The 19,040-nt window shown below is 37.7% G+C and overlaps 1 protein-coding gene and 2 pseudogenes across 1 annotated transcript; 1 reads left to right on the top strand and 2 right to left on the bottom strand.

Annotated features, from left to right (window-relative positions):
- Positions 1 to 1,401: 1,401 nt before the first annotated feature.
- On the bottom strand, positions 1,402 to 3,735 carry LOC111347137 (uncharacterized; annotated as a pseudogene).
- A 3,165-nt stretch (positions 3,736 to 6,900) lies between these two features.
- On the top strand, positions 6,901 to 9,881 carry LOC148736353 (melatonin receptor type 1A-like; annotated as a pseudogene).
- A 1,942-nt stretch (positions 9,882 to 11,823) lies between these two features.
- On the bottom strand, positions 11,824 to 18,678 carry LOC111347138 (trace amine-associated receptor 7c-like). The gene is made up of 3 exons (XM_088755126.1): positions 18,545 to 18,678; positions 16,176 to 16,356; positions 11,824 to 12,907 (listed from the first exon to the last, which is right to left on the bottom strand). Exon 3 carries the CDS (start codon positions 12,866 to 12,868, stop codon positions 11,981 to 11,983), a length of 888 nt encoding a protein of 295 aa, XP_088611252.1. The 5' UTR covers positions 12,869 to 12,907; positions 16,176 to 16,356; positions 18,545 to 18,678; the 3' UTR covers positions 11,824 to 11,980.
- Positions 18,679 to 19,040: the final 362 nt, after the last annotated feature.

The raw sequence follows: 19,040 nt of genomic DNA, 5'->3' as shown, positions 1-19,040 counted from the left end.
AACATCAAAACTCATCGTTAAGACTTTCTGTGCTTTTTTCCCATCTCAGTCCCTATAGCGATAAAACCTTTTCAATTAAGCAGAGTAGCAGACACGCGTGGGATCCTTGTCTGATGATTCTTAATACAGAATGTCTGTTGCATCCAGGTTTTAGTAAACAAAGATAAACGTTTCGCTCTTTTACATCCCCAGTCATAGTTAGTATTGCCGTAGGAACTTCATAAAGTATTGCTTTCTACCCAAAATTTCCCGCGAGCGCGCCTTTGACAGCGTATCGACAAAGGAAAATTACGCGCAAATACAGTTGGAGACAACGTAAGTGCGTGTCGCTTTTGTCATTTTGTAGCTCAACATATCTTTATCGGCGTCGCGGTGAATTTAGCTCTCGTAAGCCGTACACTGCAAAATTTGCTAGCGTCAACTGAACACGATTTCAAAACAGTGAAGCGTTCGTAAACAGCGAGAGAAAATCTACTCCTAAAACTCTTGGAGTTTGTGCTAAACAAAATTTCAGAGTCAATAAAGGACTGAATTACGGGTACATGAACGCAATTTACTAAGGTTGACTAAAAGCCTCCCAAGGGTAAAGTGTTGTTTGCTTACAAGGGAGAAATTAACAAGCGCACACATTTTTAAAAGTTCTGCTTGATAATTCCTTGCTTTTTCGGTTACCAGCTGTTTCGTACCTACGGTCGTTTCGTACTCAGTTATTTTGTACCCATCGATGTCTCTTTGTACCTACTCAGTTTAGTCGTTTCGTACCCGTACTAATAAAGTATGTTTTCCTTGTTAAGTACCAGCATAGTGAAAGTGAAAATAGAATATACGAATAAACGAGAATAAAACAATTTATTTCCGTTAATGCCGAAGGAAGGAAAAAAACAACGCAGTAACACTAGCTATATAAATCGTTTTTTCTTAAGTGTAAGCAATACGTTGTTCTGTAAATAGAGTAAGAAAGATTGCAAGTTTGAGCTTAGTAAAGAAAAATATCATACTAACTTTGCGCTATGCAATAATTTAGTGTTTTGTTTAAGAAGTTGACAAGCACACACAAAAAGATCTTGCTTGTATCTTACTTGTTTCACTCTACTAACTTGTCGTACACAACAATCGATATCTGTATTTCAGATGAATGCACATTGGGATAGATACGAATCGATTGAAATAACCAACTTGCTGTTCATCATTTATGTTAATGATAGTGCGCTGGATCCGTGTTGTACCCCTCGTTGTTTTTCTCACAGTTTTGTATAAATGACTTGGGGATTTTTATTCAAGTCAGACTAAACTCAGAACATGTTTAACGACAAAGAAAAATTTTAAAAGTGATAATGAAAACTACAGCTTTGCAGATTCTTTAAATCGCTAAACCATGTTGTATATTGCATTTACAGTTTTGGATCAAAGCTATTCTGAGAAGAATGAAGGGAAGTGTCGACAAGGACCCGGTTGTTTGAAGGTTGGGTAACGCTATCCACTGGATAAAACTCTATCTAGGAGATAGCACAGTACGTTGCGTTATTACTGGATAGCGATTTATCGATTGGATAGCGTTCTCCGCCCTTTATTCAACCGGACTCTAAACTAAAGATTACGAAGTGGATATTCGGCCTGATTACGCTGGACTTGGGGCGTGCTGCAGAATATCATTTTCGATATACCTGCCCTAAATTCCGGCATCCGCACTGCATAGAGTATAGGATTTAATAGCGAGTTGGCCAAGAATAATGTTAGTATGGTGATGGAAATTTGAAAAATTGTGGGCCATTTTAGAAAGGCCATGACATGAAATGTAATCGTACTTTCCCAAATAAGTATTGGTAGAAAAGTTAATAATGATGCACAGGTGACAAGAAACAATGTACTCGTCAGCTTTCTTTCCCTCCGACCGGCTGCACTATGGTGTTGAGGACGACGACTACAATGAACTTTGATATAATGGAAATGTAACATACACAAATGAAAGCGAGAAGAATGAAATGAGAAGAAAAAACCCAGATGTATCTAAACAGCCAATCGGTTAATCCTTCTATTGCACCCTTGCATATTGTTGACAAATAAATAAAAGCGATAATCAATCCATAAACCCATATCTTGCTAAAACGATGATTGAAAGGGCGATATGTTGCGTGTGCTCGTTCCAACGAAATGAAAGTGAGACTAACAAGAGATGCAACGGAGAAAAAAGGACCTATTGTTAGACTTATTCTGAAATAAGTTACGTCATAACTTTCCAGTTCTCCGTGACACCAAACCATGCATAAATGAATCTGTTAGCTCAATTGGTAGAGCGCTGCACTAGTATCGCAGAGGTCAGTGGTTCGAATCCCGTACAGGCCTGAAATTTTTTTCAGGTCTGATTTTCACTATTGCTCAAATAGTGCTTTACTGCGAAGGATCGTTCACATATACGTCTCATAACCGCAGTTCATACATATGTTTCATATGTTTGTTGTTGTTTGATTTATCATCTACGGCTTTATGTCGAATTAATTTGATGGCCTGCTCCCAGTTGGCTTGTTAGCTCAATTGGTAGAGCGCTGCACTAGTATCGCAGAGGTCAGTGGTTCGAATCCCGTACAGGCCTGAAATTTTTTTCAGGTCTGATTTTCACTATTGCTCAAATAGTGCTTTACTGCGAAGGATCGTTCACATATAAAGTTTAAATAGTAAATTGGGCACCGTTATGATTATAAAAGCTGACGTTTCGAGCGTTAGCCCTTCGTCGGAGGGACGAACGAAGGGCTAACACTCGAAACGTCAGCTTTTATAATCATAACGGTGGCCAATTTACCATTTCAACTTTTTTGATATATTCAAATTATTTCGTTACCCCCACCGACGCAGCCCCAAACAGTTTCTTTAGAAACTATCAGCCTTTATTGACGAATGAACCAATTGCTTTATAACGTTTACAACGTTGTAGTTTAAGTATAAAGGACAGAAATTCCCTCTTGTACGCTTTAATGCATTGTTTATTTTGTTTCGGACAAGTATGTCGCCATGCTTCAATGATCTTGTCTCAGATTGGTCAAAAAATGACAGGTGAATTAATGCGTGGAAATGGAGTTAGAGTTCCGAAACGAGATGAAACCGTTGATTGTTTTGTTTTCCCTTTCTCTGGGTTCTTTCTCGGGAGTTAAAAAGTCCATTCCCAAAGAAAAAGTAGACAGATCTTCATCGGCTTGTTCGCTTGTTGCCATGTTTAGTTTAACTTTTTTGCGGAAGTTTATCCCGTTTTTTAATGAAAAATGCTGAAGGCATTTGTTTGCTGACGTCACCTGCGTGCGCGATGGAAAATTGAAGCACGCTCGCGCTATTGAATTTGATTGCACAAATTTACAAGCTATGTTATAATTAACAATTGGTTCATGCTTTAGCGTGCATTATCGAGTTATGGAGCACGCGGGAAGTTTGGAGAGCACGAAAGAAGCGTAAGACTCTAGTTTCTTGAGTGCTCTCCAAACTTCCACGTGCTCCATAACTCGAAAGTGCACAGCTGAAAGCTGAACCAACTGTTTTAGAACATAGCCGGTGGAATTGGGCATCAAATCCGACGCGAAAAACGGACAGCAATATTAGTTGAAGCGAATCGTGACGGTGCTGATGCTGAGTCTCCTTTTCCTTTGTTTTCTCTTTTTCTGCCTCATTTAAGAACTCTAGCCCAAGGGAAAAGGTCGGAACGTTGTCTTTGATTTCGGACAAGTAGGCCAAGTCTTTGTTTGTATCCATTATTGTCGCGAAATATATTATTTTTCCCCGCGCTAACAATGGCTGTTCGCGCGAAAAAAAAATTTCTGGCGAAGCAATTTGCTGACGCTATCAGCGTGCACTATCGAGATTTTGAGCACGCGTACGTATATTGAATTTGATTGCACTGTTCTGCTAGCTATGTTCTAATTAACAATTGGTTCATGCTTTAGCGTGCACTATCGAGTTATGGAGCACGCGGGAAGTTTGGAGAGCACGAAAGAAGCGTAAGAGTTGCCCGAGGCGATAGCCGAGGGCAACTCTAGCTTTTTGAGTGCTCTCCAAACTTCTCAAGTGCTTCATATCTCCATGAATGCACAGCTGACGTATGAACCAATTGCTTTATAACGTTTTCAACGCTGTACTTTATGTATAAAGGACAGAAATTCCCTTTATTACGCCTCAATGCGTTGTTTATTTTGTTTCGGACAAGTTATTCGCCATGCTTCAATGATCTTGTCTCAGATTGGTCAAAAAATGACAGGTGAATTTATGCGTGGAAATGAAGTTAGAGTTCCGAAACTAGATGAAACCGTTGATTTTTTTGTTTTCCCTTTCTCTGGGTTCTTTCTCGGGAGTTAAAAAATCCATTTCCAAAGAAGAAGTAGGCAGATCTTTATCGGCTTGTTCGCTTGTTGCCATGTCTAGTTTAACTTTTTTGCGGAGGTTTTTCCCGTTTTTTTTTAATGAAAATGCTGAAGCCACTCGCGAGAAAAAATTTTTCTCGCTGACGTCAGCAGCGTGCACAATGGAAAATTGAAGCACGCTCGCGCTATTGAATTTGATTGCACGAATTTACCAGCTATGTTATAATCGATTCTTGATCTATAGGAAAAAAGTTTCCTTTTTTCGACAGACGTTATATTTCGTGTCAGTCGTTTTTCTGAACTGATTCAGAAAGTGTGATGATCTTCAGTCTTCGATATCCTCAGTGTGATCAAGTGTTGTCAGGGTAGGTATGGTGGGGACTTTCAGCTCGTGGCGGACGCTTGTGGTTATCCTAACGGAACGCAAAATTTTATTACTCTATGATGTGATTTTGTTCTTAGGATAAGTCTGATCAAGCTATAACTACTATGTTAGAGGATGTACCAATGAGAAAGTCGTAAGAACATGATGAATCCCATCTTAGGTGGGTGATGTTTGTTCTTAGGATAGTTTTGTTCTAAATTAAAGGAAGGCTTCGTGAGCTATGTAATGAATTCAGAGGATAGTAATACAAAATCGTTAACTTACCCAACTGTACAAGTACAGTGCGAGAAAACTGACTTGCTAGTTGACCGTTCTAGGACCAAGTACATCAACTTGCTCTCTTCACTGTCTGTCAAAAACGACGGGTTACAACTCGCCCTAAGGGTCCAATATTTCTGATATTCTGGCATTAAATGGACTCTGAAATAATACGAAAGCAAGAATATAAATTTAAAGAAATGAAACATTAAAATGAAGGATTGACTTACTTTACAGAGTGAATTCCTTGCTTGTGTTCCCACGAGTGAAGCGTCTTATATTTTCGAAGAGCTTGTTGTTTGTAGCCAGATCCTATCAAGAATTCTTTTACAATCCACTCCTCCATCATCAGAGGGACTCCTTTTAAGCTTTTCTACCAGTCTTTCAGCTTTTGTAGGCATGCAAGCGATGGAATATCAGTTTTTTTCGTAGTGACTGCGTCATGTTTACTCTTGACAGAGCCAGAAGTCGATATGTTCAAAGCATTGCAAACGACATTTATGAGTGTTTTTTTTTCAATTGACTTTTCTAAATCAATTAAAGCTCCACAGAGCTCTTTTAGTTTTGGTTTTGTTGAACCAGAGACTTCTTTGTAGGTTTTTGGATATTTCAGGCAAGGCTTACTTTTCGAAGCACAAGACGCCATGTTTTTCATCCAGGTTCCCCCCCAAGGCGCAAGGCATTATGGGTATGTGCAAGAAGAGAATAGCAAAAGCATCGGAACAAGGGGAACTTTCTTACGGGGTCCATTGTTTAACGCATATCTTAAAGCATATCTTGGTTCCCTAGCGTAGATAATGAGTCTGCACCTGAAGTCGCTGATCTTCAGCAATATGTGGTGTGTTTGAATCAATTTCACTTGTTGGGCATTTTCCCACTCCTGGTTTCAGCTTTGAAACAGAGAAGTTCCCACATGCGCTTTTCCTCTGAAGCTAATCTACCGTTAAAAACGCTGAATAACGGCATTTTGACTTTTTTCATTTTGCTGATAATTTAACCGATCTCTGCTCTAACACCAAATATTACTCTTTTCTGGTAAAGGTCTTCCCGAAAGGCTATTCATGCCGAAAGAAGACACAATTGTCGAGCATCTGAAAAACCTGCAGCTAGTTACGCAGACTGGCTACCCAAGTTAAAACTCGTGGACTGACACACAAAACCTAATCAAACAATACCTAACGCAAAGAGTTAGGTATCAAATGATAAACGTTTTTCACTAATGTTAAGATCGTTTGGTTGGCTTTGGCTGGTTCTTGTGGAACTTAACGGTCGCCATTCCCAACAATAGCACCTATAATGACACGATCCTCGAAAAATGGAAGCTGCTCGCCGCACCACTATGTGTCTCATGGCTTCTTGTGCACGTCCCTGAATGCCTTGAATTGTGTGCCTTGGTTTTGGGTTTAAAACGTTTATTTTTCCATCAATTTTGGACTTTTTTCATTTTACACATTATTTTTTCAATAACTATCAACAAAGATTGAAGAAAGCCATATCGCTCTAGATAGCCGCCGGCACAAACGCCTTCCAAACAAATTCGACCATCTGAAAATCACACCCAAGTAACCCAACTGCTACCTGAATTAGTTGAAGTTATCAAAATCGAATAATCGGAAGGTATAAGAGTGACAAGAAACCTTAACCCCATTCAGGCCAACACAGACAACAGCCATCCTTTAGTCGTCGCGTGATTCACGCTTATTAAACCCACCTTTAATTGTGACCTTCCATTAGGTATGAAGCAAAGAATAAAAATGCGTCCATCTTACACAAATGAAGAAAGGTTATTATTCAGGTCACGATCTACAAAATTCTTATTGAACAGCTGAGCGCTGTTGATAAAAAGCCGATTTTGCGATGTGAATGCCTCATTGGATTTTGAGTGTTATCGATGAAAAGTTTTAAGGAGCCCACTCACTCACGTAACTAAAATAAGGTAGGCCATGACAAATTATTCCCCTAACAAATTGTTTTCAACCTTCAATTATTTTAGTCCCTGATGAGCAACACCACCAATTTTGAATGTTTTGATGGAATAACCCTAAATTCACCTGTCATTAAGTAAGAAACAGGAAACAAAGGTTGAAACAGAAATTCGTTTTTTTACATATTAGAAAAGGTGAATATTCAGCTCTCCCTCTACAATTTTCGTATTCCATAGCTGTGCACCGCTTATTAAATTCCGATTTTTCGATGTAAACGCCTCGTTTGCTTTGAGTGTTATCGCCGGAAAGTAAATGAGAACCCGAAGTTATTTATGAATAGATAGGCCATGGCAACTATTGACTAAGCAAATTGCTTTTAACCTTGAATATTTTAGCAACAGACGAAAAACACCATCAATTATTAATCAGAGTTTCTATGGATTCACCCTAAATTCAGGGAAAACTGACAGCAATATAGAGTTTCAGAAATAGAATGTCATATTGTGACAATTCCATTCAAAACATAAGGAGTGAAGGCCATCAATTATTACACTTATGTGTGAAAATCCATTTGATACGTTATTTGTCTTTGAAAAGATGTTGTTAGAACAAATTTCCTTCTTCGCACAAATGCCGCAGCGATGAAGATGTGTTAAGAGAACTCAGGTCAATAAGATTTAGCCAGAAGGTGTGCATGGAATGCCCAAACATTCCGTCATTTCAATTCTTATATACGACTTCACACTTTTGGGGAGGAAAAATAAAGGTTTGGCAAATTTTAATGAAAGTTGAAAGAGGAAATTCAATAGAGATTATTCAGTAGCAAGTAAAGAAAAATAACTTAAATACTTGTGCAGGCGACATAAGTTTGAAGGAAGCCCAATGATCTATTGCCGGCTTAAAGAAATAAAATGTACATATCAACATCTTCCGTGGCAAAGAAAGAAAATCGGCAATAAATTCAAGAAAATACTGAAAAAGTTGAATGTATTGGCGGCTTCAGTTGATAACCTCGATCAAAGTGAAATGTGAAGTCAAGTGAAAAAGGTGTTAACGCAACCTTTACTACAAGTCGTACGTACACCTCTGATCAACGAACACCTTTAAGTAATGCGAATGAAACAGTTCTTTCAACCATATATGTTAATAGTACATCTCTGTTTCTTTACCTCATTAAGCCGAAATTCATTGGACAAAATTATTTTGGGTTTCTGATTCAACATTAGAAACACTTTTTTTTCCCAATTTAGTCCGTCGGGTCGTATAAGTGAATAAAAGGCCAAAACTGAACGATGACCTAAATAAAAAAACAACAAATGATAAATGAATAAAGGAGGAAAAACCGCAAACATGGAAGGAGGGGTACGCGCATACGACTTTTAGGAGTCCAATTCTATTTTTCTTTTGTTTACTTATTCACACATTTATACAGTTACCTCGTTTTATTTCCTTTTTAGTCATTTATTTTTTCACAAAATGCCAGACTTTGAGCTGCCAAGTCGAAGCTTACCTGTTCTTATAACTGAGGCAAGTATTTGCGTTGCCCTGAACATTACAAGCATTATTGGAAACGGCCTGGTTTGTATAGCAGCATACAGAAACCCAAACCTGCGATCAACCACAAATCTGTACATTATTGCTCTAGCAGTCAGCGATCTCCTCTGTGCAACAATAGAAATGCCTTTAGCGTCTACAACACTGATCACTAGAAGATCGGATTTTAGTGATGTATTATGCCAAATTCAAGGTTTCGTCGACGTGTTCACCACTTACGCGACCCGAGCAACCCTTGGTTTGACAGCGATTAATCGTTACGTAAAAATTGTGAAGACGAACCACTACAAAAAATATTTTTCGCCCCTCAGATCCAAAGTTTGGTTGTGTTGCGTTTGGTCTATTCTCGTGCTTTACCTATTGACTGGTCGAGTGACCAATATACTCAGTTTTGAATTCGTACCTGATTTTGAAGTGTGTGCCCTTGGTTTTGCCAATCAGAGAGTTCGAGTCGTTCATTTTTGCATAATATTTGGATTTTTTTTTATTGTACCACTATGCTGTGGTATGTTCAGCTACTACAAAATATTATCCTGTACCCATCAACATCAAGTGAACGTAGTTCCATCACTCCGTGACAGGAGCAATTGTAGAGGAAATAGTTCAGTAAAGGAGGTAAACGTTACTCGAGTCTTAATGTACGTGGCCGCTGGATTTCTGTTTTGCTGGATACCAATGTGGGCATTCATCCTTTGGAAACGTTTCTCTCGAGAAACCTGTCCTAGAGGAGTAGCACTTCTCGTTATATTTTTTCTTTTCTGAGTGCTACAATAAATCCTTTTATTTACGCTGTCACAAATTGTGGCTTCCGAAAAGAATTTCGCAAACTGTTGTGTTGCTGTCATGCATCAAACGAAGTTGCTACGGCCGATGACAACGAAAGCAGAGAGATAGAAGATGAAGCAAATGTGTAGGACTTAATCAGCTTTCAAATGGCGTCAGGATTATAATTTTTTTCATATGCCCCGTAGATAAAAACTTTTTTAGCCTCGAATCTGAATTAAACTCTCTGTTTCTCCTTTCCTTGCTGCTAATGTATAGCTATTTTGGTCGCTTTTTTCGGTCAACAGTCGAACTTTGTTTGCAGGAGCACTTTAACAAATGAAAACTAAGCACGTTTGAGTGGGGTGATTTTTGGTCACCCAAAATAGCGGGGGACTGTTAACGGAAGAAGAAGTGTATTTACTGTTCACCACGATAGAAAAAAAAAAGATTGTAATTTGATTCAGTTTAGTTAATTCTATAAATTGAGGCTTTGGTAATAAAAGACTAGGTTTTAATATAAGTTCATTTAGGATAGAAAATAAACTTACATTTATCTGATGGAAAAATGATGTGCGTCTGTCTTACAACTCCCACACCCCGCATTTTGGGTTCCTTTATTTAGGTGGTCGCGTATGAAAAATGGACGCCACGCAAACAAAACTTATTTAACGCACTTGATATTACTATTTAACATGAAAGAAACCGATCTTACTTAAAACATACTTAGCATGGAAAACAAACTTTATTAGTATGTGTACGAAACAACTCAGCTGATTGAGTGCGAATGGTCTAAGTTAGATACGAATAGAATGAGTTTGGAACGACTGTGGGTACGAAACGCCTGGTAATGGCCCGAGCGATTTTGATGAGTTCTTATTGATTTTTTTTCGAGAGTTAATGTCCCATGTTCATGCAAAAGGCGTGTCAAGGTTTTCAGAATTTTGGTGGTTATGAGGTTGAGCATTATAAAGGTATAATTTTTTTGTTTTTTAAAGGTGATATGTTGTAGTTGTATCTCTTGAAAAAGAAACACGAGAAAGGTTGGGTAAGTATTTTAAAATGACACTTCAACTCTAGCCAGTGCAACTCAATTTTGATATTTTGACTTGCAAAGGAAATACGTAAGTAAGTTGAACTATATTTTATTAGGTGGTGGCGAGATAACGCGCCTTCGTGGCGAGATCGATTACATATCAGTGGTGAGTCATCCTGATGGCGAGGTGACTGCACACCGCCCATACTGCAAAAATGATAGAAGGGGGAGAAGGAGGGTCGGTCAGTAGTTTTCCATTAGAACTCGCGATAATTTGTAGAAAGAACATTTTATTGCTATGGAAGCTACCAGGTAGTCTTATGAGTGTCTTGTGATCATTGCTCAAATAATTTTGGAAGCAAATGACCAGGTCACCGTTTAGGTTGACCCTTCCGGGCTCACTGCCTTTTCTCATTAACTGAGGATCTGAGTTGATAACTGAATATATTTTTCAGAAATATAACGCGCCCTCTGATCTGTTCAAAGACCGGGTTTTATCAGAGTACAAAGCACTTGTTTGAAAATAGTAGTAGGTTCATGATGTATGAATCGTTGACTACTTGAAATTTAGAAGATTATGAAATTGTACCATTTTAAGGTTAAAATATTCTATTGAAGAATGCTGTTAGGACATATCAACACTCATAAATAATATCTGTTCGCAATGATTGTATTGGTAGCCAGTACATGGTAGAAACATAAACGGGAAGTACTTTATTTTTAGAGAGAAGTAAGTGTTGGTTTTATACATACGAACGATCTGAAAACACCTGGTACATTGCAAATTTACTTTCTATCTCCATTGAGGGGTTTATTGTAAAGTGACGATCTGCTCCCCCTTTACGTTGTCAAATGTCAATACGTAAGTCATAGAAGTAAAAATAAACTTTCACCAATTACTCGCGGGAGGGGATGTGAGTTTGCGTGTTACAGTTTGATTAATCTGCACGTTTCTGGCAAAGGCTGCATAGCTCCACACTCACAGGGTCTGTTTTGTTTTTGTTGTTGCTTTTTATGCTTTCCTTTTCCTAAAGCCAATAAGAACACGAAACATGTCACGGGGATTTATCCGATTAACATGACACCAAAGTGATTGCACCATGCAACATTTCGGTTTCAGTTGTGTTACAACGGTTCAACCATATGGGCGCAGGGTTACACAGGAAAGAGTGCCTTTTTCATGATAAGTAGCTAGCTAATTAAAGTAAATTTCAGGGGCAAAGTTTAGATTCCGATTCCGATTCCAAATTCTGGTTTAGATTCTGAGGCCAGAATTTATGATATCTGATTTCGTGTCCTAACCAAAGACAATCGACTAAATCGCCAATGTATCGCTCCAAATAACATATCGTTCGAATATCGTCTATAAATCGCCCATTAATTTTTGTATTACTTTTGCACGGTAATATACTCCCATAGAGGTAAATTGATGGTCTCGCCAAAGAAAGAAACAGGCAAGTAAGCGCATATTCAGCGGTACTAAGAATTTGAAAATATGAATAGGGTTTGGTTAGGTTATAATTTAGTGTTTATCATTATAAGCCAAAGTCTACACGGAAGATATGCAACGACAAAGAACATTTTAATATCAATAATTACAATAGAAACAGCTGTTCAGAATCTTTCAAGCACTTAGCCATTTTAAATCTTTTATAAAAATTTCAGATAATACTTATTAATAATAACTGAACTAAAGAATGCGGTGGATATTCGCTCGGATTTAAATAGTTTTCAAGCGCTCGCAGAGCACCGCTTTTGATATGCCTGCCCTAAATTCTGGCATCCGCACTGCATAAAGTAAAGGATTTATTAGCGAGTTGGCCAAGAATAATGTTAATATAGTGCTGGAAATTTGAAAATCGGAGGAAAACTTTGGAAAGGCCATGATATGAAGGTAGGTGATACCCTCGTAAATAGAAATTGGTAGAAAAGTTAAAACCGATGCACAGGTAACCAGAAACAAAGTTCTCGTCAGTTTTCTTTCCCTAAGACTGGCCTCACCATGCTGTTTAGGACGACCATCACAATGCACTTTGATAAAAATGAGGATATAACATAAGCAAATAACTAAGATAAGACTGAGATAAGAGGAATAAACCCAGATATGATTCAAAGGCCAATTGGTTAATCCTTCTATTGCACCCTTGCATACTGTTAAAAAATAAATTAAAGCTATAACTACTCCATAAACCCATTTCTTGATAAAACGATGCTTGAAAGGGCGATATGTTGCGTGTGCTCTTTCCAACGAAATGAAAGTGAGATTAACAAGAGATGCAAAGGGGAAAAAAGGACGTATTGCTAAGTTTATTCCTAAATAAGTTATATCATAACCCTCTAGCTCTCCATAGCACAAAATCATATTGAAATGAATCTGCATCGGCCCTGATACTGCCCCTACTAACAAATCAACTATGACCAGATGGATGATCAAGTATGTACTTCGGCGTTGTAACTGCCGCTGCTTTACAAATACAGTAATGGTGATGAGGTTAAGGATGACTATGGCCAGACATTCAGTGCTGTGCAAAACAAGCCATGGGATACAGGTAGAAGATGGAAGCGGCCACGGGCGCACCTGAGAAGTGTTGCTGGAATTGGTAGCCATTGAGGTCCACAGAAGTTCGTTTACCTGGAGCCAAATAATCTAAACACGAATGACAGAATACAGTTCACATAAAGTAACAACATTAATTCGGAAAAGGACTATGACTATCGTTCATGATCTTTCAATTTGTCGGAGTGTTGAGTTATGCCAGACTAGGAATCGACGAAATTTGTTCGCCGATTGTCACGAGTAATGCTAAACAATTGTCACAGACCGTAGGTGACTTATCTTTGCCTATTACTGGATTTGTTTGTTCCGTTTGCGGACTTGTAAGGAAGTTCAGTTTTTGTTCAAAAGAAAACATAAAACAGAAAGCAGAAATAAGAAAAATATATTAAGTACAAAATTGGAAGATATCGCGTTATGAGTAGTCGTAGCACAGACTTACCATTAGGAATTCTCCAATGGGTAATTTTCGGAAAATATAAGATCTTCAGTATCCGAAACAGAAAAATTAATTTCTTAATAAAATACACTTTATGAATAATCACATTTTGTACGAATTATCAAATGGTGAAAAATAAATATGCTTTGAGTTATAGAGTGTAAGTCGTTGTCAAAACATGTCAGCGTCCTATTGTTAACTACTCGAAATAATTAGGCAAAGTTCAATAAATAGAGCTTGACAAATTTCCTCGAAGCACATAACCTCTGAATTTTAGTAAAAAACTGCAAGCGACGACATGAAAAAAATTAAGATTCGCATCAGACTAAATGGTGCTAACATGACTAAATAATACGCGACTTTACTAATTCTGCGTCCAAATGAATGGGGTTGGCCAACCCCGGCACCTTGTCTCTCAGGGAGCAAGTAGTTCGCGCGGCCTCGATCTTTGTTGTTGTTGGGTGAGATGCAGCATACATTTCCAATACCTCGACTGTATTCATGAGTCGCACCGCCTGTTTAAGGTCTCTAATATAATATATTCACGAGTCGATCGGTGAGTCTCATTAAAACTTTTTTCGTGACGGTTTAACAATTCTTACATTCAGCAGTCCGTTATAAAATGTTTAAATGTTTCCTTACACCTTCCATTCCATCCCCATGGAGGTAGACCCTCTGGAGCTCAAATGAAAAGGGTCGAAAAGTAATTAAGCCGAAGAATAATCAATTCTGAAAACAGTGGGAATTTAAGACCCTAAAGCGACGGAATCAGCCTCAGAGTAACGTAAAATGCAATTTTCAAATAATTGAGAAGAATATGCTACCTTTCTATAACATCAAGTAATGGTTAGAGATTCTAGTCTTCTCGGATAGGGACTAATGGAGGCCCGTTCTCCTACAGGGTTAGGGGTAGGAGACGTTAATTTCCCACGTACGAGATGACTGTGTGATGGATGTCCTTCCCTGGGGTGGGTTGGGTGGGATTTATTGGGTGGACTACTCGCATGGTTTGCATATGTTCCGTTCTAGTCCTACCCTACTGCGGTAATGCACTGAAAATGGTCAGAAAATGGTTAGGTTGTGCGCGCAATGCATGATTTCCAGTGGAGCATTGTCAAGTTCACAGAGAGCGAAGCAAGAATGGCTTCTCGATTCGCTTCATCGACCCAGCGGGAAATTGAGAAATTACTTGAAGACAAAGATTCGGAGAATTCTAAAAAGATCGAAAAAAGTGGCGAAGGAACTGTTCTACGAATACCTTAAAGAGAAAAATATCCTGGAGCCACACGACAAAAAGGAATTAGCTCCAGTGAAAATTTGTTTACCACACCGTTGCACATTTTTAAGTGTTCGAAAATAAACTGTTTTCGCTGTGATAATGCAATTGGCGTTATTCTCTTTAAAACAATGTATAATAAAACAATTATTGGATTCGGTTTTTGTGATATCCGGAACAATCAAGGTCTCGGTCAATGTTATCAGCCTCAGCCTTCGGCTTTGGTTGATAACGCTTACCTCGACCTTGATTATTCCGGATATCACAAAAACCTCATCCAATAATTGTTTATTATTCACTGAGTGAAAAATAATCAATTCGGAAAATTACGGAAATTATAAACTAAACTTTATGTAAGAATCAAACATCTTGGGAAATGAAAATTTGAAATCTCCCTTGATCCGCTTCAAATTTTGCATGCAGCAATTTTGCATGCAGCAATTTTGCATGCAGGGAGAATTCACAAAAATGCCTTATTAAGGTTGCAGTACTCCTGTTGTCATGGTAACACAGGCTGTTTGTTTGCGGCCTGGGGCCTCGTTTTCTTTGAAAAGCATCGCCAAAAAGGTTAAATGTTGTCTGTTTACGAGCGTTCAATTGTGGTTTTCCTGTTATTTTTTGTTTGTTTGTTTTTACTGCAGAATGCCCAAAAATAGGCTGAAACTGTCTCCGTCTTCTCTGGAGCGACCAATGGAAAGTTTATGTTGAAAGACAGCGTCAAGCCATCGATCGTAATAATGTACATGTTTACTGACAAGTGATCGGTGTTCAGATAGTTTCCTTTGTATCAGCGAAATTGAACATGGTGTTGCAAATGACCTAACATTATAGCAGTGCATCGTCAGAGGATTTCGCTTTGCTCGAATTCCCATGAAAGAAGGTATAACACTCGGAATCTGGACAATATGCATATGAAGTAATTCAGATAAACGTTTTCCCTGTGTTGCCCTAATAGTTTTCATCGGCTTACCTTGAATGAATAAAATGTTAATGTATGAGAAAAGAAAATGACCACGTACAACTTTAAGTTCTCGCTCTTGATAAAGAGTGAATTTTTGTTGCAGTAACTCTCTATTAAATTTAGAAGATAAATCCAATTGAAACCAACGACACTTAAAATATTTCCATTCATATCTGACCAAGAGGTGTTAACATAAATAAGTGATTGAGTAATGTGTTGTATAAAAAGAAAATAGAATGAAAAATTGCCAGGCGAACTTCAAGTTGCCCATGAACCGACCAAGTGGTCTCCGGCTATTCACATGTGCTCAATTCGTATCAAAAGAGGCCTATGAGAGGATCTCAATAGGGTGAACTGTTAGCCATAAAACGGTCCCGGAAAAGATAAGCCGATAGGCCTGCACAATTGACAAAATTTAACCGTTAATTTTAGTCACAAACCATGGAAAGATATTAACCGGTAGCGATTGAGACTCATATCATCTTTGGATCTTTTTTCATTCATAAAGGCTTTAGTTATTTTCTTAAACAACCATTATGCTATTTGCTACAAGCATAAAGAGACCAACAGAGATGAGCGACTTTTGAAACGGTTATTGAGGATCTCTCAACATGATTAACGTGTGGTATAATATTAGGCATTTGCGGTAGGTTTTTTTTCACATTTATAAAGTTCAATTACATACCTTAGGTGATTGCCAAGCTTTTTTTTGTTTAGGAAAGAAAGTTATGACCAAAGAATTGCCACAGCAGTCTCAAACAGCGTCCAAGATCACTCGAATCAATAAAAGAAGAGGAGGACTTCTGCCAAGCTTGATTACTTTATGTGAAAACCCGCATCAAGATCCCTCAATTTATGAAGTTTTCCTGCGAAATGCGCAATGGTTAAGTTGAATGAACTAATAGTATAAATAAGTTAAGACATCAAAGGACCTCCTACACCACAGCTGTAGACATTGTTCTCGCCTTCTTTTCCACAAATACTTCTTAAATAGCCTTGAATGGGCATTTTGGTAGGAGGGACTGAATATCTTTTCAAGGTAGATCTTACAGTTTTGTTTTAGATTCCGTTATTCTGCTTTTTATGAAATCGTAAGCCATGGAAACATCAATAGAATCTGATAAAAAAAATTGTTTCAATCCTCTTACACTCCATTTACCTCTTGCTTTCTTCGATGATTTGAATTTATGTTTTTTCTTTTACTTCAGATGAGTGGCAATTAAAACCTTACATTCACCTTAACTCATTCTGGCGACGACTCCGTCGCTTTGGAAACCAAGATGATCAAGCATAAAGAAGAATTGGATGATTTCTGACATATTCTAAGGGTAGAACATTTTTCACCAAACATTAAAATAACGGCACTCAGAAACCCTCCAGTAACACTAGTAACAATAAAGGGACGGGCGGGAATTTACACCAAACTCTACCGGTGGAGATGAATTCTAAAGTTGAAGTATCAAATTAAACGTAATTTATTTTTACAAGCAACTTATGTAAATTAGAAAGAAGAATTGAAAGAGGAAAGCAAACATACAGGCTTCGAAGGACCATTCTCGTTCCTTAAATCGAACCTTAATTCCCGATTCCTTGAATCGAATCATTGCGTTTGTAAAACAAAAAGCTTGCCTATTGTTGAGCAAAAACATGCATTGAACTAAGGGACATGTTTAATACTCCACGTGACTTGTCTGAAATTCAGTTGATGAAAAAGTCTAGAACTGAAGGGAAATGATGTCGTATCTGATCTGTCCCAGTTTTTCGCTTCGTTTTTCTGACGGTTGGTTTTCTTTAAGTATTAATATTCCCTAAAAAGTATTGTTTAATAGACTGAAGATTTATTTCAATGTTAAAACCGTACAATTTCAGAACTTTTAAAATTGTTGACACAAACCTACACAATTTTCTTTCCGTGCATTTTAGTAAACAACGATTCTAGAATGCTGAATCTACAACGCAGATTCGTACCTGGAAGAAATTCATACGTTTTTCGCTTCTGAGCAGAACATTTACAATTCTATGAATAAAGATTCGGTCTTGAAATATTTCTTTAATGTTTTTGCCTTGCCATTTATTTATAGTTACCCGGTAAGCCCAACCAGTTGTTATAGACTTTTTTTTATTCTATCGGCGGAAATGATTTCTAAAGTTGAAGTATCAAATTAAATGTAAATTTTTTTTACAAGCAACTTGCCTAAATTAAAAAGAAGAATAGAATGAGGAAAGTAAACATACAGGCTTCAGAGGACGATTCCTGTTCCTTAAATCGAACCTTAATTCCTGATTCCTTGAATCGAACCATCATGTTTGCTAAACAAAAAGCTTGCCTTTTGCTGTGCAAAAACATGCATTGAACAAAGAAACATGTTTAATACCCACGTGACTTGTCTAAAATTCATTTGATGGAAAAGTCTGGAATTGAGAGTAAATGGTGTTTTATCTGATCAGCGCTTCGCTTTTCAAACGGTTAGCATTATTTTTAAGTACTGATATTTCCTAAAAGTATTGTTCAGTAGAAGATTTATCTTGATGTTAAAACCGTACAGTTTCAGAATTTTGAAAATTGTCGAAACAAACCTACACAATTTTCTTGCCGTGTGTTTTAGCAAACGACTATTATAGTGTGCTGATCCAATCTACCAAACGGATTCGTACATGCAAGAAATTCGTTTGTTTTTCGCCTCTGAACAGAAAATTTACAATTCTTTGAATAAAGATTCGGTCTTGAAATATTTCTTGGCCGTTTTTGCCTTGCCCTTTATTTCTAGTTTACAAGTAAACCCAACACAGTTGTAATAGACTCAAAAAGAAATACGGTCATTCATGATTTCTTAATGTATATTACAAGAGACATATCATTCAGGAATTTTTCATTTCACCCCAAAAGCTTTCAGTCATTTTTATGTGAAATAAATTAGGCCATTTGCTGCATGCATAAACTAACAAACAAGGCGTGAGTGACTTTCAGAACGGTCATTGATGATCTCTTAACATGATTTACATGAGGTAAAATATCTTGGATTCTATTGGTTTAGTTACACTTAAAATACATACCTCAGTGAGCATTGAACGATTTTCAAGTTTTGTTTTTGTTACCTACAGCAGCACTCAAAAAGCCTCAAATAACACTTGGATCAGTAAAAGGAAGAACTGACTTCGGTCAAGCTTGACTGCCTCAACGGTAATCCTGTCGAAATTCTTCATTTTATAGGGTTTTCCTACGAAATACGTGATGGCTAGTTTGAATAAATAAATATAACAGCTGTAAAGGAAGATGACTAGTAAAATGCGTCAATATATCAAATGACTTCGTACTTTACAGGTGCAGACCATATTTTTTTGCCCATTTCCGCTTTCCAAAAATATTCTCAAATTGCCTTACGGTGGGCATTTTGTTTGGAGGGAACGAGTTTCTTTCAAGGCTTGCTTTAGATTCCATGATTCTACTTTTATGAAACCGTAAACCATGGAAACATCAACGGAATCAGATAACAGGAACTTTCCCATTCCCTCATATTCCAGCTACCTCGCGCTTCCTTCTACGATTTGA

The sequence above is a fragment of the Stylophora pistillata genome, chromosome 3 (assembly GCF_964205215.1).
Source record: "Stylophora pistillata chromosome 3, jaStyPist1.2, whole genome shotgun sequence".
In the NCBI taxonomy this organism is placed as follows: domain Eukaryota; kingdom Metazoa; phylum Cnidaria; class Anthozoa; order Scleractinia; family Pocilloporidae; genus Stylophora; species Stylophora pistillata.
The sequence above is the reverse complement of the archived record's forward strand: the minus strand, read 5'-3'. Positions and strand labels throughout refer to the sequence as shown.

Excerpts from the sequence above, each read along its gene's own strand:
- LOC111347138 (XM_088755126.1), bottom strand. The coding sequence starts at position 12,868 with ATGGCTACCAATTCCAGCAACACTTCTCAGGTGCGCCCGTGGCCGCTT.